This window comes from Colletotrichum gloeosporioides (genome assembly GCF_011800055.1).
Source record: "Colletotrichum gloeosporioides strain Lc1 chromosome Unknown consensus_6, whole genome shotgun sequence".
In the NCBI taxonomy this organism is placed as follows: Eukaryota; Fungi; Ascomycota; class Sordariomycetes; order Glomerellales; family Glomerellaceae; genus Colletotrichum; species Colletotrichum gloeosporioides.
In genome coordinates this window covers 435,977-459,888 of record NW_025544651.1, presented here as the reverse complement: position 1 = coordinate 459,888, position 23,912 = coordinate 435,977, and the positions used below count along the sequence as shown (strand labels likewise).

General features: G+C 52.9%; 8 protein-coding genes across 8 annotated transcripts; 4 read left to right on the top strand and 4 right to left on the bottom strand.

Moving 5' to 3' along the window:
• Positions 1–2,487: 2,487 nt before the first annotated feature.
• GCG54_00014537 (uncharacterized protein) lies at positions 2,488–3,560 on the bottom strand (the record flags this gene model as incomplete). The annotated part of the gene is made up of 3 exons (XM_045414366.1): positions 2,488–2,901; positions 3,040–3,456; positions 3,528–3,560. The coding sequence occupies 3 exons, from the start codon at positions 3,558–3,560 to the stop codon at positions 2,488–2,490; spliced, it is 864 nt and encodes a 287-aa protein (XP_045270944.1).
• Positions 3,561–6,612: 3,052 nt separating this feature from the next.
• Positions 6,613–8,503, top strand: GCG54_00014536 (uncharacterized protein; the record flags this gene model as incomplete). The annotated part of the gene is made up of 3 exons (XM_045414365.1): positions 6,613–7,826; positions 7,959–8,415; positions 8,480–8,503. 3 exons carry the CDS (start codon positions 6,613–6,615, stop codon positions 8,501–8,503), a joined length of 1,695 nt encoding a protein of 564 aa, XP_045270943.1.
• Positions 8,504–8,992: 489 nt separating this feature from the next.
• On the bottom strand, positions 8,993–10,262 carry GCG54_00014535 (uncharacterized protein; the record flags this gene model as incomplete). The annotated part of the gene is made up of 4 exons (XM_045414364.1): positions 8,993–9,115; positions 9,136–9,525; positions 9,610–9,864; positions 9,921–10,262. 4 exons carry the CDS (start codon positions 10,260–10,262, stop codon positions 8,993–8,995), a joined length of 1,110 nt encoding a protein of 369 aa, XP_045270942.1.
• A 1,338-nt stretch (positions 10,263–11,600) lies between these two features.
• GCG54_00014534 (putative beta-glucosidase G) lies at positions 11,601–14,048 on the top strand (the record flags this gene model as incomplete). Its single annotated transcript, XM_045414363.1, has 6 exons — positions 11,601–11,664; positions 11,728–12,043; positions 12,101–12,591; positions 12,652–13,034; positions 13,077–13,500; positions 13,549–14,048. The coding sequence occupies 6 exons, from the start codon at positions 11,601–11,603 to the stop codon at positions 14,046–14,048; spliced, it is 2,178 nt and encodes a 725-aa protein (XP_045270941.1).
• Positions 14,049–14,917: 869 nt separating this feature from the next.
• GCG54_00014533 (Histone-lysine N-methyltransferase setd3) lies at positions 14,918–16,318 on the top strand (the record flags this gene model as incomplete). The annotated part of the gene is made up of 1 exon (XM_045414362.1): positions 14,918–16,318. The coding sequence occupies one exon, from the start codon at positions 14,918–14,920 to the stop codon at positions 16,316–16,318; it is 1,401 nt and encodes a 466-aa protein (XP_045270940.1).
• Positions 16,319–17,434: 1,116 nt separating this feature from the next.
• GCG54_00014532 (Acetylesterase) lies at positions 17,435–18,790 on the top strand (the record flags this gene model as incomplete). Its single annotated transcript, XM_045414361.1, has 5 exons — positions 17,435–17,591; positions 17,642–17,807; positions 17,860–18,326; positions 18,380–18,709; positions 18,762–18,790. The coding sequence occupies 5 exons, from the start codon at positions 17,435–17,437 to the stop codon at positions 18,788–18,790; spliced, it is 1,149 nt and encodes a 382-aa protein (XP_045270939.1).
• Positions 18,791–18,980: 190 nt separating this feature from the next.
• Positions 18,981–20,015, bottom strand: GCG54_00014531 (putative NADPH-dependent quinone reductase tdiC; the record flags this gene model as incomplete). Its single annotated transcript, XM_045414360.1, has 1 exon — positions 18,981–20,015. One exon carries the CDS (start codon positions 20,013–20,015, stop codon positions 18,981–18,983), a length of 1,035 nt encoding a protein of 344 aa, XP_045270938.1.
• A 765-nt stretch (positions 20,016–20,780) lies between these two features.
• On the bottom strand, positions 20,781–23,429 carry GCG54_00014530 (uncharacterized protein; the record flags this gene model as incomplete). The annotated part of the gene is made up of 1 exon (XM_045414359.1): positions 20,781–23,429. One exon carries the CDS (start codon positions 23,427–23,429, stop codon positions 20,781–20,783), a length of 2,649 nt encoding a protein of 882 aa, XP_045270937.1.
• Between the last annotated feature and the right edge of the window lie 483 nt (positions 23,430–23,912).

Below are 23,912 nucleotides of genomic sequence, written 5' to 3'. Positions count from 1 at the left end.
TGCAATGCAGGGCCAACAACACAACATTTTGGATCCCAATCCCAAATTGAACCCGCCCGCACCGGCCGGCATCCAAACCTCCCGCCCGCGCGCCCTGCCCTGGTTCCCATAATCGTCCTGCTATGATGTGATGGGCGGTGTCAGCTCTGCGTCCCTGACTGGATGAAAACAGCCCGCCGCGACGTGGACAGGGTGGCTGCGGCGGTCATGCGATTGAAGAGGGCAGCGCATCATCACATCCGCCCAGGCCGCAGATGACATCTGCCGGGCGAGGAAAGGGGTTGCTTTGCCGGAGGGGACGTTTACTCCCAGATACAACACTCGGATCTACACCTTGGCTTTCTGGCTGTGATGGTGGTTCGTGTTTTGCTGTGGCGCATGGTTGTAAACAATGTGGCTCTCTTTCTTTTCTCCCTGGCGACAACTAAGACATTGCACGCACTGATTGACCGCCCGCCGCCCCCATGATGCGATGCCATGCGCCCATGAAGCGATAAGGCTTATCCAGGGGCCCGAATCGTGCTATTCGCCAGGGCAGGTTGGCGAGCCCCCTCCTGACCTGCGGTGAGGGCCCTGGAAAGGGTTGAGAGTGTCTTAGACACCGAGACATGCGCCCAGCGCCGGCACTTGCGGGCTGGATCAAATGACGGTGACGATGCGGGAAGGGCGCGGGAGGATTGGGTGTGCGGAGACATGTCAGATGAGTCTTCGAAGAGCACGCAAGATAGAACCTCACGCACCGGCGCCGCAAACGCAACCACACACACAACAGGCGAATGTTCACTCAACCTGCAATTGCAAGCGCATGTCCGTGGGGGACCGTAAAAAATGATTTTTCCCAATGGCCTCAATTTACTGGCGGCGGGCCACATCATCTCATGTTCCCGTCTATTCCCGCAAAAGAGGGGCCGCCAACACGCAGGTGGAGGGAGGGGCGTTTTACGTTTCACAGGTATCCGTACCTCTGTACGAAGCATGCTGCTGCACCAGGGAAACGTGAGAGTGAGAGGGGCCCGGTGCCGCACCGGAGGAGGGGCGTGCCGAAACTCGGTGAAGTGGGCAATAGGCCGACTCCTGGGCATCCTGTTACAAACCTCAACTGTCTTTCGACGCGGACGGGGAGTATGGAGTACACCGCTGAGGGCTTCGGCAACCGGCAGCACCGGTCGTTGACTATACTTTTACGCTACCTTACCACCCGTCCAAGTAAGAGAAGAGGTAAGATGGGATCGTCGTGGCGCGGTCCATGGCGCCATGGCCACATCATCAGCCGGACACTTCGGGCCATGCCACCAGCCAGCCCAGCTAGACAAGATGACGACCGGACGAAGCTGCTAAGACGAAGGGCCAAAAAAACACGGGCTGATTATTCCAGTCTGACGAAACCCGATCCTTCGACAAAGCTTGTGTCGACGTCTGGTTTGCCCGATAAGCGCCTCGACAGCACGAACAGCACAGCCAAAAGGGGTCGATGGCGCTCTAGAACCCGGAATATTGGGGTTGGCAGTTTGGCAGTGCACACCGAATGCGTCATGCCATCTCAACGCATCCCGTTGGGCGACTCACTGGCGTTTTTGATTTGTTGTTATCTCGTCACTCGGCCCCCAAGCAGAGCAACTTCACATGCTCACAGCCACAATTTTCCTATTCTTGGCCGCTCCTTGGCTTGCACGCTGATGACCCCGCAAAGCCACACATCATTATCAACGCCAAGTCAACGACGAGAGGAGGGTTTTGTTGGCGCCGTAGCTGAGCATGCACGCCCGCAACGAGCCATCTTACGCGAACATTACCCAAGAAGAAGAAGCCCCTCAGCAATCGGGCGATAGCCACATGCTGTTGGACAAACCGTCTCCGATGCAACGACTCGACGCAACGACCCTCGTCCTTTGATGCGAGGCTCAGCTTTCCCCACAAAGTCGAAGCCGCAGGTGCCGGGCGGAGCGCACTCCGGGAACTAAAGTTGCCAAGCCGCTGACGGCGTCGTCAGGTTGAGAGGACCGCGACCACTAACGACTGAAGCTGACACGATGTTCGCAAACTAGAGGCCCTACGTGTCAACATGATTTCACGAACACGGCGATCATTTACCTGGGGCGTCTCCTTGGGCAGCTATTTACCTGTTGATTTGATTAAGCTTTGGGTCAGCCCTGGATAAAGCCCGACTAGCTGAGCTCCACCAGTGGTCGCGTCACTCCATGAGAACCCAAGTAAATATTGACGAAATAGAGTTAGCTTCGACCAGGCAACGGAGGCTGATGATCGCCAGCCCAACAGTCGGCGCCCAACTACCGACGAACCCCGGAAACAGTAATTGCTGAGGCTTTTGACGATCTAGCATTGTGGAGATGACAAGACTTGAGTTCACGAACCCCTCAATTAAAAGACATGGTTTCACCCTGATGTTCGAGTTACTGCCTTGATGGCGCCTGACTACAGACAACTTCCTTGGTCAGGCCCAGGTAAGCGCACCCTTGACGATGTTCTCTAAACTCTCCTGCTCGACCCGCAGCAGATCGTTATCCACCCCGTCCAGGACAGACCTCCCGGCTCCATCCTGGTAAAGCTGGGGACAAGGAACGCGACATACGCGCCCTTGTAGTCGCCATCCTGCAGCTTGATCCGCCCCTCTCGCCTGGCCTCGTCCGTGCTGACTGTCGTGGTCTTCCATTCCGTGTTTGTCTGCTTCTCCAGCTCGTCAAGGATCTTCCTCTGGGAAGTGGTCAGAGCAGCGATGCTAACGTGTCGGTTCTTCGTTTCCTCGGGGTGCTGGAAGACAGCTGCGATGGGCTTGCCGATCTTGGCGATGCTCATCGCAGTGAAAGGTTCATTGCCTGAGTCGTAGATGGTTGCTAAGTGTTGTTTGATGTCGAAACCAAAGTCTGGGAACAGCGCCAGTGACTGACCAACAGGTTAGTAAATAGATTATCTTGGAGCAGGGAAACAGGCAGAGCAGAGGTGATTGGGGATGGCAGGGGACGACAGAGACAATGGAGACGATAGGGGCGGCCAAGACGATAAGGATAATATGGTGCTCACCCTGTCAAGCAAAGGCCCATTGAAGAAGGATGTCCAGGTGAACTTGCCATTCTTCTCTGCCTTCTCCTTCAATAGGTCCAGAGCCTGCGCCTTCTTTCCCAAAATGGCACGGTACTCAGGTACATCATTGGGGCCTTTGGGAACACCAAAGTCGCTGGGGATGAACCTCTTCACGCCAGCCTTCTCAGCGGCATGTATGACGTCGACCTGTCTGTCCAAGACGGCGTGGCCGAGAACGCAGAGCACGGCGTCCTGTCCTGACAGGACTTGCTGCAGTGACTGCGGGGTGAAGTCGGTGACGGCGACTTTCACTTGCGATGGGAAACGCTTTCCTACGCTAGAGTGCGTGACGATAGTCACCACGAAATTGGCGGCCAGAAGGGCGGGGATGGCATGGCTTCCGATGCTTCCGCTGGTCTAGATGATGGCATGTTAATTGAAGCGTAAACTCGCGGTCACCGGCAATAAAGGTTTGGACAGTAACTTACCCCAACAACTGCTACGTTCTTGATTGAGCTCATTTCCTCGTCAATTTATCTTGAAAGTTGAGTGGCTAGTGATAGTTGAATTGATTAATGATGTCCTGTCTTCCAAATCGCTCTGTCTTCTTGACGATGACTTCGTCGTCACACTTTATGCCTTAGCGACTCAAGGAGCCAACGTTATCATACACCACGCAATCATCAATTATTTCCAATTCAATTAATATTCGTTTTCGGATTCTCAGCAAATTTGTTGGTTTGGGTTTCGAAAAAGCTCCTCTGCCTGCGGTGAAAGTCATGTCCGGAGATAACAATGACACAGGGCGTTGCCGCAGGGTTCATGCGGGTCTTGTGTGATTGGTGCAAGTTTCAATCTCGCCATCCTTAGGATTGATTGACTGTTCAACCTCATCTTGTGAACCACAAGAAACAATCAGTAATCGGTGAAAGGAGTGTACCCAGTCGCATGATATGACGGGGCCTTGCGCATTCCAGGTAGCCGCCTAGGTTCCCCCAGTGCCAAGTTCGAACGAGAAGGCGGAATCGCCATTCCTCCACGGGCTGAGAACTTTGGGCGCTCGATTTCTATGCGGGCGCTACAACGTATCCAATTCTTCAAAGCACCTTGGTTCGAGTGTATACCTTCGTGTATCAAACTCCGGAATATCTTTCGTCGCACGAATCCACGCGGCCGGGGCATACATTCCCCAACTCGAGACACAGCGGTTTTCGGACCTCCAGCTAAGAGGGTCATTTAGGTGCCAATTCCACTGTCTGTCGAAGTCGACATCACGTGTTGTTTCCCTCAAAAGCTTGTAAGAAACGAGAGAGACAATCCTAGAGCCATTCTTTGCCAAGTCCCTCCAACTGTAGTTGAAAACCGTGGAGCAATAACCGCAGTTGACAGAACGCCCTCGCTTTGCTCTGGTCATACTTTCAGTTTTCCAAACGTCGTCATACTTGTGATCCATGGGATCCCGCATTGTGAGGCCTTTTGATGGTGGATCAGGTGGTGTTCCCATGAAGATATGCGGGAATATCTCGCGCCACTTGAGGTGGGGACAAATCTGACGAAGGCTAGGTTCATTTTCGACGATATCAAAAAGGTATCGTACTGCATGTCGGACATTTTCCTTCTTTTTTGATGGTAGCAATGTGACAACAGTTCGAAGTAACAGGTTCCCGTCGGCTACGATGCAATTTGCAACTAGCAAAGTTTTGGCTTCGTGGTCGTCGCGTGTGAAAACGGTACTGGAAGATAGATCTGCCAGATTGTATATATTCAGGCCATTGCGATACGATCTCATAACAGCTCTTATCATGTTTAAGTGTATTTTGGGCGGTAATAGAGGAGATGAGTATTTCCTGTGGAAACCCAAGATGGGGTATTTTGGTATCTCCCAGCAGGGTCGGATACGCCGACTACTTTCTTCCAAATTCTTAGGTGGCTCCGAGGATTCTGGTGGATGAAAGACCTTGCACCGATAACAAAGAACGTCTCTCATTCTGGGCACTTCCCGCTCCAATTGACGGAGAAAATACAGTCTTTCTTCTGTATTTATACTCGAATTGAAATCGATGAGGCATTGCCGCCCAACTTTGAAGAGCATCATTCTACTCGTCAGAGCCAACATCACACGATCCTTAAGAGCCAGATCTTTAGCTACCAACAAAATGAGCTCGGCCGGAATGATTTCGATCGTGGCGTACCCAGAGACGGAGTAGCCGTTGACTACTCTGGGGCTCTTAACGAGGTTAGGCTTTGGGTGACCGTTGCGAACGCGTCGGAAGACATTTCGCAAACGCCCTTTCGGTGCCCGAACTGTTGGCGCTGTGTAGCCTTCAGGGACTGGTTCTATTATCCTAGCGGGTGGATCGTGGGGTTGGGCCTCTTCAGGTGCAGGAGACTTTGAAGATCGAAGTACTAGGCGTCGTATCTTTTGGGAAATAATGTGAGGCATCGTGAAACACTCAAAGGCGGCGAAGCATGGTTTTAGAGAAGATGTTAGGGGTGTGAAATGAGCAAAATTCGTGGAAGAGATACTGCATAGTTTGGACATTTACGGCCTGGCTGATTCCCTATCTCTAGTATTTTAACTAGAACGTTGTTCATGTTTTTCCGCTGTAAAACTTTGCTTAACCGTTATGGGCTTGCTGAGAAACCAAGGTCGCTGGCTTAAAAGCTTACCTTGTTGTAAAGCTCTATATAGTTGTTCCCTTCTTCATCTTCATCTATCGACGCATGTTGCCATTCTCCTGCATTGTCGTCGGCGTCATCATCGCCCGATGCTATTGTTTCGTTCTTCTTGCTATTAGCGCAGTAGTGCGAGAGCAGCGATAGCTCCACTTTAAAGTTCAGGAAAGACTTGGGTATAACATGAAGAAGCAGAAAAGAAATACGATAGATTGAAAGTGTCGAGAAGTAATTCGGCGGGATGCTGTGGCTTACTTTCGATGTGCGGAACTTCCAAAGGGTGCAACAACCAGCATTAAGAGTTTCACAACCGTGACTTCGCAGCTGCTTATCGAAACAAAACAATAAACATAGAAAATTCCTATGAATTTGATTACGTATAAACAGTAAGGCATGTAGCATGTAGATGGTTTCTGAAATTCCTTGGCTGTAAATGTACAGAAAGTCCTACAAGAGAAAGGGTTTTACTTTGTTACATTCATTGTTTCTACAGTCGCCATCAGCAGAAACACTCCGGACTGACTTTGATTCCTCCATGATGACGCTCGATTTATCTCGCAAAATCCGACAACTGGCCGCATTGCTATATTTTGACTCCCTCTCACCTTCAGGTGCGGGCGGCCGGTTCACCATCCTCTCAGGTCGAGCGATCGGGGTGAGCTTGGCGGCCAGGCAACTCTGCAGGGCCTGGGATGTTTGGCCACAATCTCACTGCATGATAGTGGATACAACCATTGAAAAGTCACAATTAGGCAGCGGCCAAGATAGTCTACAACTGTTGGTGACAAAGACCTCCTCTATAAAATGTATCGAAATATTGAATGAAACATTCAACTCTAATCGACGAACTACAAAGCCCTATCGTCTCACTAGACGCGAAAGAACAACGATCGAACGATGGAGATTGACTCGACAAATGCATTTCCTGGTGCATTTATTGCACTGCTCTCGCATGTTCGTCACAGCAGAGACAGGTCGCCAACCTTTCCGGTAGAGATCTTTGAGGCCATTCTCGCAGATGAAAGCCTCACACAGCCTGATCTCAAGGCACTCCGACAAACGTGTCGACTCTTTGCGTTTCTGGTAACAGATCGATTGTTTGAGCGCATTGGCATCTCCAGAACATGGAGAGATCGAAAATCCTTCCTGAACATTGCCGCAACGCCGCACCTTGCCAAAGCTGTTCGCACAGTCGTATGGTACGAACTGCCTGGCAACGAGTCCAATTTGCGTCTCTTCAATGGTCCAGGGAGGCACCCGCACTTCTCGGACGGTCCAGAGCCTCCTAAGTGTCGCCTTAAGAACTGGCGCAAAGGCAGATACGAGCGAAAAAAGTTCACGTGGCCGGACCTATCCCGAAATGAAAACGCGTGGCGCAATAGAATGTTTACCGAAGCGGCATCTCTGTTCTGGTGGAAGATGGATATTACGTTCCAACCTTGTCGGTTATACAGTCACAGCAGGGTAGCGGCGAACGAAAAGATCGCGGCCGATTTCTTTCCTGTTTTCTGCGATTCCTTGCGCGCCATGCCGGGCTTATCGACTTTTGGTTCGGAGCCTATGCATCCCGACCGACTGCTCCAGGATGCAGTAGATGGGTATCCATTCGTTGCTCAGCTCTACCAGAGCCACGAGGAGTCAGTTGTCGATACAGACTTCTCCGGGATTCGTCGTTTCCTTCAGAAAGCTATAGTCGCATCGCGGCAGTGGCCAGGTGGACCGTCCATTGATGAACTTCACGTCGTTCCTATCAACTACCATATCTCGCCATCGGGCATGTATGGCTTCGATCTTATCAAACGACTGCACTTCTGCTGTCTTAATCGGGATCCGGACGGTATGATCAATTTACGGGAGATTCTCGGCGCTTCACGGAACTTGTCAAGCCTACGGCTCTGCTTCGATATTGTCGGGCAAGAGATCCCCCCCTTCCCTTCTGAACGCGTACCTAGCCCCGAAGGTCTGAGTTATGTGACTCTCGACGGGACAAACGTATGTCTTTTTGCTTCTCTATCACGCATGCCCCGGCTGGAATCGCTGTATTTGGACGGAGTACCTTTCTCTTTAAATGGATTGGCCTCTTTTCTCGAGAAGCATGCGCATACATTGCGGTGTCTTCATTTGAACATGATTCCCAGATACTGCTTGCCGCCAGGATTCATAAGCAACATTCCAAATTTGAACTTGGAAACTTTCGGGCTGGAACATGGTGGAGGATGTCGTATTCACCGAACGGAATCTAGGGCAGACAGCGTCTTGGACATGGAGGCCCAAACATTCGAAGATGACATGTCCCTAGACAGCGATGGGTCTTACGAACCAGGAGACGATGACTTCGATGATCTGGAGTCTATCAAGGAAGACGACATCACCGCAGGCCAGCCCGTCATGCCCTGGGAAGATGATGAACGACCAATGTATGCTCGCGAACATATGTCGCACCTCCGCCACCTGGAACGGTTCAGGGCAAGTGGTGATAAAGGACCCGCAATGTGGCATTTTAAAAAAAGGAATGGTGAGGAGGCGTGGGGAGAAGACCCGTTGGAATTCTGGTCAGATTGGGAAGGGAGTGAGGCAGGTGACGTGACTGAGCCGGCGTCTTCTGATTGGAAAGCGGCTGCGTTGGTACCGAGAAAGAAGAAACCTCTTACCAGAAGCTTCTTTTCCAAATGGGACGAGCCTAGAATAAATGGTCGGATTGTGAGGATCGACAAGTATTGGAAGAAAGCTGTGGCCGACAAAGACATTGACATACTACCAACAGGCCCCCATCAACCCCGGTATATAGGCCCCCATCACCTCCGGTACATAATACGATGGTGATGGGGCTATAGATGCCCTTAAGATGGCGGTTGTAGAGGCTTTCGGTGTAGAGAGTTGACGATATCTTGATATTAAAGGGGGGAATTAGTTGTAAATGCGTGGAAAGGGGGGTCAAAGCGACTCGCACTCTCTTCATACCCGCTACAGGCTAGCTGTAGAGGTTTCTCTGTGACCTACTAGCCCTCACTTATTTCCTCATCAGAATAATACGGTAGTTACAAGGTGTATCCAAAGGCAGTAATCTGTTATATGAAAGTATGAAAAAGGTTGGAGGGCAGAATGATGTATCACAATGAAGTAAGTTATTGTTCTACTGTCTATTCGAAACTAATTGACTTTGATGTCGAGCCTTGATTTGCCAATTTGCTGAGGGAGTGACGAACAACGCGCTCATCACACTACTATAGGGGGCAGCCTCAACATATTCATCATGGACCATCCTCATACCCTCATCTCATGGTCTGGGAAGCTTGAAGCCGCCCCAGTTCTGTCTGGTGAAGACATCCAAAGGATCATAAGCCGCTCTCACCGTCCTCATCCTGTCAACGTTCCTCGCTGGGAATCCAAGAAATGGATTCTGAAACTCCGCAGCATCACCCATGTATATGATTCCGACGCAAGGCCCTTCGCCTGGTTCTCCGCATGCATATCGTCCAGTACTCCACGGGCAAAGTTCGTGACGCGTAGGTCACTCTCCTCCTTGTCCCACGCGGTGGATGTTTGCCAAACTGCGTCGCATGAGATTAGCGAGGTTCGATCAAGCAGCTTTTTTCCTGACTCACTTATCAAGGCCTCGTCATCATCCAAGCCCCAAACATTGCCGATGCCATTGTTCTTGGCTACGCTCATAGCGCTTGGCGCCATCGTGTTCAGAACAAGAGTGGGGATGAGACCCTCAACGTCACTGATGTCCTCAACAGCCGCTTTCCAGACCTCGTAAATACGGTAGAGCTGGTCTGCGTCGGCCTTCATAGTCTTATGGCCGAACTGAATTCTTTCACAACGAAAGATTAGCGATGAGCAGTTGCAGAACCCCGAATGTTGGATCGAAGATGCGAGTCAATCACGGACAACGTTGTCCATCGCGAAGCCATACTTGTTGGTCAGATAATGGAAACCCCCGATGAGTGAAAGTCCGGAAACTCCTATCGTCTTCATGCGACCTCCAATACTGTAAAGTCTGTATGGCGCAAGGGCTTCGTATACATCAACCCAGCGGTTACCTGGGCTAACGCTAACGGTCGAATTATCGGGACTTATCTCAATATCAGTCAAGCTGTTGAGAGCAAGCAAAACACCGCCGTCGATGTCATTGGATCCTGGGGACTGGACAAAAAGCTTCATCAGCAAATGAAAGACGAAAGGGAATGATGATAGCTAACGTTCATGTGACCTCCCGCTCGGATGGCAAATTGCGCGCCGCAGGATGCGAGGATGGAGACTCCTGAGGCGATCTGATCTGCGTCTGTTGGCATGAAGATGCATCTCGGCTCAAGTACTGCACGGATGTCGTAGAAGTCTTCAGCTTGGGTGGTGTAGCCGGTCGAATTGCTGCCCAAGAGGAGGTTCCCGAACTGCGCTGATAACTTGTTGCAAGCACAATCTGCCCCGATGCTCAAGCTGGGAAGCGATTCAAAATAATTGATGGAATTGTTGCCCGAGCTGAGAATGGAAGTGGCAGTTGCCGCTCCTGACAAATAGACAAGGAGCAAGGTGGGATGCATGATTGATGGAGGTATACGTTTCGTAAAAAGGAGCGGGAAATCTTGCAGTTATATGGGAAATGAATGCAGAGAAAAGGTTGGTCCTGAGAAAGATTGTCGGAGATGGAAGATCTTAAATAAGTTGAATCAGGAGGGCCTTGGTCGATGACAGCTAGCTGGTTATTCCTACTAGCTAACCACGTATGTAGGTAGCCATCATGGTCCGTCAAGATACATGTATTCAACAGCTGCTCGTCACATTCTACGAATGGAACATAAGACAGGACACGAGAAGCTGAACTCTGAAGACTGTGACAATCGATTTCTTCCGGGTCGGCGTAATCTCAAGGGGGCTAGGGTAAGTCAGCGCACCTGCACTGATGAATTCGGAGAGTTTCTCGTTCTCATAACTATCAAGGATGTTGATCGCATACACGTAATCGGCAATGACATCGTTGCCCGTCTGGGTCTTGTCATCGAGGGTGATGTGCTTGACGATTCCCTAATGCAAGATTAGCTCCACTATAGAGTGGTTTCCTGGTTTCCTTTACCAGAATTAGGCGGATCCATCAACAGGCCGACTCAATGTTGTACTCTTCGGATTCAATCTGTAAGTGGCTGACATTGACATGCCTTCAGATTCATATTCTAAGCCCGACAAGGATCCCCTCGACTTTTACACGGGTCCGAATGGGGCAGTGACAGGAATACGTGTATACCGGGATCTGCGGGCCACGCCGAGATTTTGAGACCCTGCATTTCTCTTATCTAATGCTAGAGTGACTTCACTTCCATAGCCAGAAATGGCCCGTGTTGTTGTCCGTCGTTGTCGTCCGTCCGTCATCGTCTTCCAACATCGTCATCCCTCGCCGCCTCTGTTGTTATTATTGTTTCACTACTTTCATCTCTACGTCCTGCAGTTCTCGATTGATATACAATTTGAACTTGATAGAAGTACATAAGAAATGTAGCCCTAGGGACATAGGCAAATTAGGACGGCTCAAATCTTTAGCACAATGGGAATAGTAGACAAGCCCGTGCAGATACGTGTATTTGGGCCGCCAATATGGAGATAGCTAGATGATCGGTATTTTGCCGTCTCGGGGGCGTCCACTTCAGTGCTGGATTTATCTTCGATATGGCCGATGGGCCCAGAATAGCCCCCGTGGAGAATATCACAAGGTGGTGCAACTTTGTTTTTACCAATGTGCTCAATTGATTTTCGAATAGGAGATCCCATTGCTGTCTTGGGGGCTCGGAATGTTACCGATGAAAAGTCTTTAAAAACGTAGCTCGCCAAAGAGCGTTTTGCGTTTGACTTGCTTTAGATCACTGCTTCGAGAACCACCGGCAACCAACATGTATCGAACTACTTTACTGACTCTGCTCTACTCCGGCCTTGCCTCCGCGGCAGCTTCCCCTGGTAAGCCAAGCGGACGAGTGGGCATGGTAAAGGCCATGTGGATTGATGCTAACTGCGGCATAGTTGACTGGGACACCGCAGTTGGGAAGGCGAATGACCTCCTGGCAGAACCTACCTTCGACGAGAAGACTGCAGTCGTCACCGGCGCGAACCCGCTGACTGGTCTTGGATGCATCGGCAGCATTGGTGCAATCCCACGACTCAACTTCTCTGGCATCTGTTACTCAGATGGATCGTCCGGCGTGAATCGCGCCGACCTTACGAGTGTCTTTCCGGCTGGCCTGACGGCCGCTGCAACCTGGGATCCGGACTTGATTTATCGGCGTGCTGTGGCCATCGGCAAAGAATTCAGAGCAAAGGGCTTGCACGCTTGCTTGGGGTAAGTTTCACCAATGAATTTTGTTCGAACGCCTCAATGCTAACGATGAGATCCAAGCCCCGTTGCTGGGCCCCTTGGACGCCATCCGCTTGGCGGTCGCGTATGGGAAGGGTTTTCACCTGACCCCTATCTGACTGGCATTGGCATGGATCGCTCCATTCGAGGCCTTCAAAGCACGGGTGTGCAGGCTATCGCGAAGCATTTCATTGGCAACGAGCAGGAGACGCAAAGAACGAACGTGACCCTCCCGGATGGCTCCAACATCGATGCCGTGTCCTCCAACATGGACGATCGCACTTTACATGAGCTGTACCTTTGGCCTTTCATAGATGCAGTTAACGCAAAGCCTGCCGCTGTCTTGTGCAGCTACAATCGGTTCAACCAGACATATACCTGCGAGCACTCGAAGCTCTTGACTGGTATCCTGCGAGAGGAGCTAGGGTTCGAGGGATACACCGTGTCTGACTGGTACGCCACACACTCAACCGCTGCCTCTATCAATGCTGGTCTAGACTTGGAGATGCCGGGCACAACCGTGCCCGGCCAGGGTGTTTCTTGATTCGGAGACCAAGTCAAGGCAGCGGTTGAGGATGGCATTGTGTCGATAGACCGGGTCGACGAGATGGTCCGTCGCATCCTGACCCAGTACTACCTTCTGGGCCAAGACGACGATAGCTTCCCAAGCCTAGATCCCTCGACCCTATCCGTCATCGCAGCACAGTATCAACAGAGCTTGGAAGACCTTGTCACCAACCCGCCTGCGAGAGACGTACGTGGAGACCACGCAAAGCTTATTCGAGAGACCGGAGCTGCGGGTGCCGTTCTTCTAAAGAACGTCAACAACACGCTGCCCCTCCCTACTCCTATCAACATGGGAGTTTTCGACAACGATGCTGGCGATCTGACTGACGGTCTCATCTATCAAGACCCGCCTGCGACGAACGTCGGGTTCGAGTACGGGGCCCTGGATATCGGTGGAGGGTCCAGCAGCGTTCGTCATGCGTAATTGGTCACTCCGCTGGACGCCATCAAGGAGCGTGCCAAAGGCATTGGTGCTCGCGTGCAGTACATCCTCAACAATGAGCGTCTCGCTGCTGGGGACTTTCACAGTATTTACCCCGTACCTGAAGTGTGTATCGTCTTTCTTAAGAGGTTCGCCGCTGAGAGATTCGACCACGTCTCTTTTGAGGCAGATTGGAACTCTACAGCAGTTGTCACGCAGGTTGCCAGTATGTGCAATAATACTGTGGTTGTAACCCACTCCGTCGGCATCAACACTATGTCATGGACTAGCCACCGCAATGTTCGCGCTATCATCGCTGCCCATCTGCCCGGAGAACAGACCGGCAACTCCCTTGCGGATGTCCTTTGGGGCGACATCAACCCGTCTGGTAGATTACCATACACCATACCAGTGACGGAAGCGGACTATGACATTCCAATCACCAATCTCACCAGTGATGAGGTGACTTCCCCTGATGCCTGAAAATCCAACTTCACTGAAGGTCTGATGACTGACTATCGACATTTCGATGCGATGGGCATCGACCCTTTGTATGAGTTTGGGTTCGGTCTCAGTTACACAACGTTTGAACTAGCGTCAAATCTTTCAGTCAAGACATTGACGGATAACATGACAGCTCTGGCTCGCGCAAACAATGGCTCATCCGTACCCCTGAGCGAACTGTTTATCCCGGTTGCAAACGCGACGATCCAAGTGTCAAACACTGGCGACCGCAGCGGCGCAACCGTTGTTCAACTCTACATGTCAATGCCCGCCGATTTTGCTCCATCTGGGACGCCTGCGAGGGTTCTTCGGGGGTTCTCGAAGATCGAACTTGGTGCAGGTGAAACCCGGGAGGTGACCTTTAAGCTGAGCCGCCGAGACTTTAGCTACTGGGATACTGCTGCTCAGACCTGGCGCGTTCCGGCGGGGAAATTCCGCCTCGAGGTCGGTTTCAGCTCTAGGAATCTGCCAAAATCGGCTGAAGTGACAATCCTGTGAGGGCACGCCTTTGCTGCCTGAAGTTACATAAATTCACCAAAGATGACGAGGAGGACGGCTGACAGCAAGGACGGACGCCGAAGTCGGACGAGTGAGAACCGTAGGGACAACGAAATATTGAATTACTGCAGTAAAAAAATGATCCCCGGATTTAGAAATCCTCTTGGAACGACAACCCATGCACGGCACCTAGCTGCGCAATTTTCAAACCACCCCGTAAGCCCTACCTCCTCAAATGTGAGACTCGGCTTCGAATCAGCCCAGGCGCAAATCCATGCAACCTTGTTGTCTCGATGAACCGATTGATGGTGGTAATGATGACCGAGGGGAAAACCCAATGGTATGGTAACGCCAACAGGGTGCAACAGAGAGCCAAAGGTCTGGATCTTCAACTGTTCCGCGCCATGGATTCCTCGGCGTGAAATATGCCCAATTATCTCTTGGCACACCAAGACACAGAATGCTTCTATTGACACAAGTCAGATACCGCCGGTTGATGGTGTGAGAGTCTGTTGACAGGGATGGATGGACCTGCATCAGGGGGTCCCCGATCTGTTGGTCTGATCCAAAGATCTCACCCCCCTTCCCGCCCTTCACCCCACAGCTAGCGTCATCCAGTCCACTGTCTCGGTGAGCGGCCGTGAACCCCACCTTCACCTTGATTTCTACCCCGCACCGCCGAAGGTGAACCGGTTTAAAAAATTTCCAACGTCGGCCGCCCGTTCACTCACGCCAAGTCTCACTCAACTGCTGCTAAAGAAGCTAAGCTTTTGAGGGCTGCGTCGTCCAGAAAGTGCCTCGTTCACATTCCTTCACCAGGCCCAGAACCCCGGATCCAGAGCTGCCCAGAGACTAGAGCGAGCGCCACGATGGACGAGCTAACGGCGTGGGCGAAATCCCACGGAGCCGCCCTCCACTCATCAGTCGAAATCTACAACGATCCAGCGACAGGAAATTCATTCCGTGTCTCCCCAGCAAGTGCCGGTGTCAAACCCGGCGATACCGTCGTCACCTGCCCCCTGGGTCTCACGCTATCTTATCTCAACGCCACCACCACACCCAGCCCAGGCTTCCATCACCAAGACACACCTCCCTTCCCACCATCATTCCTCGAGAGCGTCCCTCCACACGTCATTGGTCGCTTCTTCCTCATCAACCAGTACCTTCTTGGCAAGGACTCGTTCTGGTACCCTTACATCAGGACCCTGCCACAACCAGAACACCTTCAGTCTTGGGCACTGCCCCCGCTCTGGCCATCCGACGACATTGAGCTGCTGGAAGACACCAACATCCATGTTGCCATCACCGAAATCAAGGCGCGCCTGAAGTCGGAATACAAACAAGCTATCGCTGCCTTCGGCGAAGACTCCGTCCGCAAAGATTACACACGCCTCCTCTACAACTGGGCCTACTGCATTTTCACCAGTCGGAGTTTCCGCCCGTCCCTGGTCATCCCCGCTAGTCGACAGCACACCCTCTCCCTCCCAGAAGGCTGCGCCATCGACGACTTCTCCCTTCTCCTCCCTCTCTTCGACGTCGGAAACCACTCGACGTTGGCCAATATCTCCTGGGACCACCCGGAAGATGCCGTCGACACCTGCGCGCTGCGAACCCTAGACACCTACGGCCCCGGCGACCAGGTGTACAACAACTACGGCACCAACAAGACGAACGCCGAACTGATGCTGGCCTACGGCTTTCGGATACCCGAATCAGAGGGTCTGCATAACGACTATGTCCACGTCCAGAAGCGAGGCGCCGCACCCTCGACGGAGGTCGGTGCTGGGTCGGCGACACAGCCCAGGGACTATCTCATCTCCCTGCGGTCGGTGGCGCACCCGAGCTCTGTGGCTGCGCGGTTCGTGCAGCTGGTGCCTGACGTCGACGCTGAGAAGATCTTGCCTGCGTTCAGGCATGTGCAGGACACCATGATCTGGGACCTCATTCTGGCGCAGACGACGGAGGAGCACCGGGATGAGCTGCTGCCGGTGCCGGATGGCGTCGAGGGCGCTGCGGTGAATCAAGAGCGACTAAGAATGGTTCTGACGGGCCGGGTTCCAGAGCATTCGGCGCCGTTGTTGGAGCAGACTGTGGCCATTATTCAGAATAAGGTTTTCCAGGAGCTGGAACGACTCGATCAGTCTGAGTTTGAGCTGGACGAGTCCGAGGCGACGAGAAATCAGCTTATGGCGTGTGAATACCGGAAGCAGTGCAGGAAAGTTCTCATGAACGTTCTCGAGTCAATGGGGATGACTGAAGAGTCAGCATGAAGTTGTCGCCAGGGTTACGACTAAGGATTAGAGGCTCATACGATTTCCCTAAGGGCAAAAGCCTCTTATAAAGTACGGATACCATGAGCATGAAGTCAAACTAAACATGGGCAAACGGCCCATACGCTTTCACATGGACTCGAAAAGAAACGACCTGAATGAATCTCGCCATGAATTCGTGAGCATACTCATACAGTTACGTGGTCAAATTTCATCAAGAGCTCCTCTGCTGCTGATTATTGAACATCGAACCATTGGATGAGTTTGCGCTGTTGATAAAATCTCTGAGCAGCTGCAACACAGAGTGATATCCAGCTTGCTTGACAGGCGGCAGCGGGTGGTTGAGAAAGAAAGTCCATGAGATAGATCTCAACTTCTAACATATTCAAAAAGAGTGAGCTGCATGGAAATCAGTCGAAGCCTTACTGGGGTAAGCATTCAAGCCGCCTTGAGATGTTTGTCAGACCAACGTAGACATGTAAGCGGCCGAGACGATTGCCCTTCATTCGGAGCCGCCGTCATGTTCGGACCCGATACTTGCCGAATAAACGAATTAAACCCATTTTAAACTCGAATATAAGAGAAAAAACACACACACAACGACGCTTAATTACACCAGTGATCCAGGCCTTCTCCTCAAGCTCCCGCTCATCCGGCGGTGCCAACCAATGTGGATCCCCCGCGTTTCCGCTTTGGGGTCGGGGATGCCCTCCCTCCGCGCACCCGCATAAACACCACGCTACCCAACCCACTCCGCCATCTCGCCAGCAACCCACAACCCAGCTTCCCCTCGCTCCTCTGGCAGTTCATCCCATTCCCAACCGATCCACGGACCCGGGTTCTACGGTCTAATCAGGCGCGACAGGCTGCGCTTCCGTGCTGCCCCTGATCTTTTCCGCCAATGGGCCGGCGGCAACGGCGAGGCGGGGGTGACAGCTGACGATCCCGGTTTGGGAATGGCTTCGGAGACGCGGTGCCGGCTATGGACGGTCAATGAGATGAGGCGATGGGAAGATATAAAGCCGGTGGGATGAACGCTTGATTTTCTTTTTTAAACCTAGCCTTTGGATTGCCAAGCCAGAGTTTTCCGTTCTCTCGTCTTCAGAGTTCCTCAAGATGGCTCGTCTCACGGCTTCGATTCTTGTTGCGGCCGGTCTTGCTGGCGCTGCCAACGCGCAGGCTGCGGTGTGGGGGCAGTGTGGAGGGACGGGGTGGACGGGGGCGACGAGCTGTGCTGCGGGGGCTTATTGCTCTTCGCAGAACCCTTGGTACTGTGAGTTGATATTTTTCACCGAATTCAAGATTTGATACTCATGGAGTCAGTTCAATGTGTCCCCGGCACCGCAGCCGCGGCAACTTCAACCGCCGTCAGCGTCCCAGCGTCGACCACGGCCCGAACCACGACGACCACCGTCCGGACCTCCTCGTCCGCCGCCGCGACGGCTACGGCCACTAGCTCGCCGTCCGGAGTTAAGTACTTCATCACCTTGTAAGTCTCCCCACCACTACATCTAATGAGAAGTCACCAACACCTCACCCAGCGGCGACTCCTACTCCCAAACAGGCTTCAACATCAACTCCACGAAGCCCAACCCGCAGAACCCCCTCGGCAACCCCGACCTCCCGGGCTGGACCGCCTCGGGCGGCCTCGACTGGGTCGGCTTCATGGTGACGCAATTCAACGCCAGCCTGGTCTACAGCTACAACCTCGCCTACGGCGGGGCCACCACCGACGCGACGCTCATCGCGCCGTACGCGAGCACCGTGCTGAGCTTCATCGACCAGGTGACCGAGTTCTCGCGCAGCCTGGCGTCGAAGCCGAGCTGGGCGCCCTGGACGGCGGACAACACCCTTGCCGGGGTCTGGATGGGCGTGAATGATGTCGGGAACGCTTTCTGGCTGAGTAACCGGGAGACGCTCTTGGTTCAGGTCCTGGGCAAGTACTTTGATCAGCTGCAGATCTTGTACAACGCCGGAGTAAGGAAGTTTGTGCTGCTGGGTGTACCTCGTGAGTTTTATTCCATCCAATATTCTTCATGTCATGCCCCTGACATGTGATAGCCACGCAAAAGACGCCTCTGATGCTCGCCAACGGCGCCGACTCGAATGCGCAGCTTGCGGCGGCGATTAAGCAGTACAACGACCTCATCAACAGCAACCTCGCCGCTTTCAAGGCCAAGAACTCGGGAGTGACATCCTGGGTTGTCGATACCACTGCAGCTTTCGACAAGGCGATTAACAACCCGACCGCGTATGGCGCCCCTGACGCTACTTGTTACAATGCCGATGGCGTCAGCTGCCTATGGTTCAATGACTACCACCCTGGCGTGGCCATCCAGAAACTTGTGGCACAGGCTGTTGCTCAGGCTGTTGGTGCACCGTTCTTCAAGGGTAAGTTCACATTCCACCACTGGGGCGAAGTGACTGACGACGTGCAGTATAGGAGGCAAGCTTGGTGCGTCGACATCTTGAGATTTCAATTCAAAGGGTCTCACATTGGGAGGGACTTGGCTCAGCAGACGAATAAAATATGAAATGAATTCCTTCAAGTTACGTTGCAATGATATCATGTCTTCTTTTACGCATGCGAGCTTTCCGTATGACACCTTTGCCATCACATTACATCCTCCTACTTTGCGTGAATTCATCATAACAACTTCCCTCACGCGTTCCTGATAATATCATCGCTCACAAACACAATCCGATCCCCGCCAACGCGCGCCTTCCCCCATGCCGACTCGACATCCTTGAACGCCTCCACCGCAACACCCTTCCTCTCCAATTTCGCCGCAATTTCAACCATGCCCCCAAGCTCCTTCGCATATTCCTCCATCGTCCAGCTACCAGGCCCTGCACCCCTCAACGCGACCCTCTTGCCCCTCAGAATCGCCCCGGGCAGCATCATCGTCTCATCCCGCGAGACAGAGCCGATGTGAATGTACTGAACCTCCCTCTCCGACTTGGGCAGCGCCTTCAGCAACCCCGCCGCCGCGTCGCCGTACACGTAGTCCAAAACGACATCAACCTCGCCCAGCTTAGACCAGTCCGTCTCGGGCTTAAGCACAATCCTCTCGTCGAGCGGCATCTCGGCGAGCGCGGCCTCGTTTCTGGCGATCCCAATTACCCTGCCCGCGCCCTTTGACCTCACAACGTCGACAGCTACCCGTCCGCTGGCGCTCGTCGCTCCGAGGATGACAACGGTGAAGCCCGGCTTTTGAGGCGCCGCGCGCGCGGAGAGGGCCATCCAGCTGCTCATGATCGGGTTCATGAACGCGGCGGCCGTGACCGGGTCTGCGTTGTCAGGCAACTTGGCGACGAAGTGTCGCTCGACGTTGACGAATTCTGAGAAAGAGCCGGATTGCAGGGAGGCGAAGTAGTACCGCTGGCCGGTGGTCGGGTCTTCGCCGACGCCGTCGACGCCGGGGTGGTGGGGGAGGGTGGTGGAAGTGTAGTGCTTCCCGGAGGCGCGGGAGAGGACGAGGCGGTGGATGCCGGCTGCGAGGACGCGGAGGCGGATCTGGGATTGTGAGGGTGCTGGGAGGTCTGGGACTGTGGTGTAGGTTGGGGGAGAGCCCCAGGCGTTGACGATGGCGGCGTGCATGTTTGGTATGTGGACTGTATGGTAGTGATGTGGTGTGAAGATGTTGCGTGAATGGGAGATGAAGAGGGACAGGAGGTGAGAGACTCTGGTGTTCATTGTCGTTGAAACGTGTGGCATTCTTGAGATGGCTCTTATATACAAACTATGCACAGCAAACATGGACCACATTCATTAACCGCCTCCACTACTGGGTGCGCGATGAGTAAGTGGTCTTACTGGAATGCAGCAGACAGGCACATTGTGGCTGCGAGACGCTGAGTGTGCGTGCATACGAATACATAACGTGCTGTACGTGAAATGGAAGCCCGCGCGGTCGGCGTTATTCCAAACCGCCGGAGAGCCGCGCGCGGCGCCCAAGACGGAATGGTTCTCGCGCTCGCGGCGATGCGGGCGGTTGGCGGCTGAACCAAGCTTTCCGATTACATGCTGACTATTTCCCACATTGGGCAAGTTTCCTCACCACGCATCTAATGATGACATTCGCCGTGCTGGGCATGGTTTGTAGAGGCACATGCTGACTACTCCATGTTGTGGCGAGCTGCTTGTTCTTCGGTAGGGCTGACGGGCAGGCGCGCGCGACACAATAGGCTAGGCGCCAGCGGGACTTTGAAATCGCCGTCGGCGGTTATGTGACTAGCTTCGACGAGGACTCTTTTTCGTTGAGTCACACGTGGAGTTAGTGAGGTCCAGCGGGAATCAAGCCATCGGAAGTCGGCATGAGGACCTGATGTGTCTGGGCCCTCCACCATCAACGGTCCGCGGATCAACCGTGGAGGTCATGGTCGATGCCCTCCGTAGGTAGTATTACGTCGTCACTCAGCTTGTAATCGCCCTGCATGCCGCCCTCCATGATTGCTCGAATCAGTCGTAGCCTTCCGCGTTGTCGTCCTTACCCTCTTCCACCATCTGGGGCATCAGCTGCTCGTACTTGTAATCAAAGAGCTCTTTATTTGTTGCCTGACGGAGGTGATCCGACACACGAGAAATGGATGGCTGCTCAGCAGAGCGGGTAATGGCGGCCTTAATCGCTTCGCCTAACAAGACATCGTTGTCCTGACTGGAGACATACGTGCACACGTGCCGGTTAGGCTCCGCCAGCAGTCCCTTTTCCGCCATATTCTCCCGCAAGAAAGCGACAAAGTTCTGCACTTCCCAATCCAACTTGTAATAATTGATGGCAAACTCGTTCTGCGTGATTGACTCGACAGTCTGGTCCAGGATCTCCAGAATCTCAACATGGCGCATGTTGCCGACACGCTGAATGCGTCGCAGCATGTCCTGCGTCTTGTTCTGCTTCTTCTCTTCACCGGTCGCTTCCTCCGGCTGCGCGAACTCTTGCGGGATGCCGAAAGGGCTGACTTTGGAGTCGACGGGCAAGCCGAGGTGATGGCGAACGATATGAGCGATGTATTCCATGTCTTCACGCTCCTTGTTATTGACTGCGGCGTAGCGCTCATGGAATCTAATAACGCGATCGATCTTCTTGACGAGGTCTCCCCAGATACTGAACCGTTTGCTGTTAGACATGGTTGAGTGCTTGACGAGCACATCGGCAGCTTTGAGATCGTCCGCCGCGGGGGTGTTGAAACCCAAGAGATCGGTCCCGTGGAGAGCCAGGAACTTGTCAAATTCTGGCCAGGAGGGCATACCAGGATAGTCTCGCTTGGCGACGGTGTACAACACACCACTCCACAAGGGCTCAGGCGTTCGGGTCAGAAGACGGATGCTCAGGACCATGCTCTGTAGTTTGGTTCTGAAATCGAGCAACGCTGGCCAAACAGGCTCGTTACGGAACAACTCCCACGGTGGTAATGGCTCATCAATGCCGTGCATTTTTGCCCTTCGTGTCTTGCCATTCAAGGTGAAGTCCTTAAAAATATAACGGTCCATGATTTGGCTGTCGCGCTTCACTTCGTTTTTCCAATCCGATGTGAATACGGCGTCACACGTATAGAGTGAAGTTTTCATGTACTCAGTGACAGCCATGCCCGTCTTTTGCAGCTCTATCAATGCATCTTCCACATTGTCTTCGATGATATTGCGGATGTCGAGGTAAAGCTGTAGGGAGAAGATGAAGTAAGATGGATAGTAACCCATCTTAAGAGTCGTCTCGAAACCGAGCTCCATCTCCGGTTGTCCGGGTATGACAGGGGGTTGCTGCAGGCTTTTCTTCAGCGCCTTCACCTGCTCGATCTCCAGTAAAAGGTTCACGAAGCACAAGCCATTGAACGTCGCAAAGTCAACAGAAGTGATGGCGCCATACTCAGGTTGTGGGCGAGCTGAAGGGGGAATCACTGGAAGATTCTCTAGAGGCATGGTTTCCAGAAACTTTCTGACGCACATGTATGTGGAGTATGCTAGCCAGTCAGCCTCCTCGCGCCAGACCTTTTCGTGCCGCTCATCTTTCGACTCTGGGTCGTTGTAGTCAACATGATCGATGCCGTACTCGAAGAAGAGTAACTCCATCATCGCTTCATACGAGAGAAAATGATCGTCAAGGACGTCGCACAGCTCGATTTCCATGTTGCGAAAGAGCTCGGTGGCGGCGTTGGTGATGACAGCCAGAGTATTGAGCGAGACGGACTTGTCGTAGAAGTAATCGGCCCAGCGCTCGGCGACATAGTTGCGGATGTTGTTGAAATCCACGAAGAAGCAGTAAATGATCATGTAGAAGTCGAAATCATGCTCATCTTCGTCAAAGTCCCTGTCCGCCGAGAAGTCGTCGACCCAGCTGCTGTCCCCGGCCCTGTTGGACTTCTTCGCATTGCCGTTTTTATTGGAGACCTTCTTGCCCTTCCTGCCGCCTTTGCCTTTCTTTGCGACTTTCTTCGCCGCCTTGCGGCCCGAGTTGCGACTTGGAGCCTTCGCTTTTGGCTCTTCGTCTTCTTCCTCAGATTCAGACTCGGACTCGGATTGCTTGGGATCCCTCTTTACCTCCTGGGATGCCTTCGGTTTTGGCGTCTTTGCAGGCTTGTTTGGCTTCTGTAATTGGAGAAGGTTGAACATATTGTCCAACAGGTCCATGTCTAGACGTTCGCCAGCCCGCTGAGGCTCCTCCTTGTGCTTGGGTCGCGCCCCCGAAACAGCCGACTCGAGGACTTTGAGTACCTTCTCCAGCACCTTGATGATATGCTCGTGCTGCTGATTGCTGATCTTCAACTTTCCAGTCTTGTCCTCTTCGGCTTTCTTGGAGTGGAACCGGGCGCTCTTCTTCCTCAGTGCAACCACATCGCGCAAGATCAGGATTGGGTCCCATGGGATCTCCTCAGGTTTGCTGTTGATGACGATCGTCTCCGCCATATGTTCCAGCTCGCTCCAGTGCACCTTTTCGGAAGCCGAGTCCTGCTCAGGCTTCCTCATGCTGGTGGCCGAGCCATTGCTTTCGCCTGCGTCCGGTAGTGTCGGGCTCGGCGTAAATTTGCTGGCAGTTTGCTTCAGCCAGTCGGTGACCCGCGCCTGGCCGAGCTTGTAGCGCTTCCAGGTGCTGAGAGACTGGAGCTTTCCGTCCATCTTCGCTTGTGCTGGGGAATCTGGTGCACTGAAAAGCGGAAAGAGGGGAAATGCCGTGGATCTTTGAGGTGATGTCACAATGTTCACTTCGTGTGTAGTGGGGCAGGCGCGAATCGAACGCGTCTCCACTGAGGGTGTTGACTTGCCCCTCACCGAAGCGACGGCCTCGGTGAGTATCGGTGAGAGCCGATACTTTCAAACCGCATGCCTTATTTCATCATTATATCTCCGTTTCTCGTCATCACTTTCTGGACTTTGCTATGTTTCAAATGACTAATAGTAGGTAATGTTTGCTCTTTGACTCGACTTATTGATTGTGACTAACTACTAGGTGCATAGAAGGTACTGGTGTCCTGCTTGCCAACTGCCCACTGCCCACTGCGTCTTGCGTCTCTCGCATGATCTTCCACGTGCCGACTCCAACTTTCTAATCAAGCTCTCATTTTCAGCGTTCATGACTTCCATGGAAAGCTGGAACTCCAT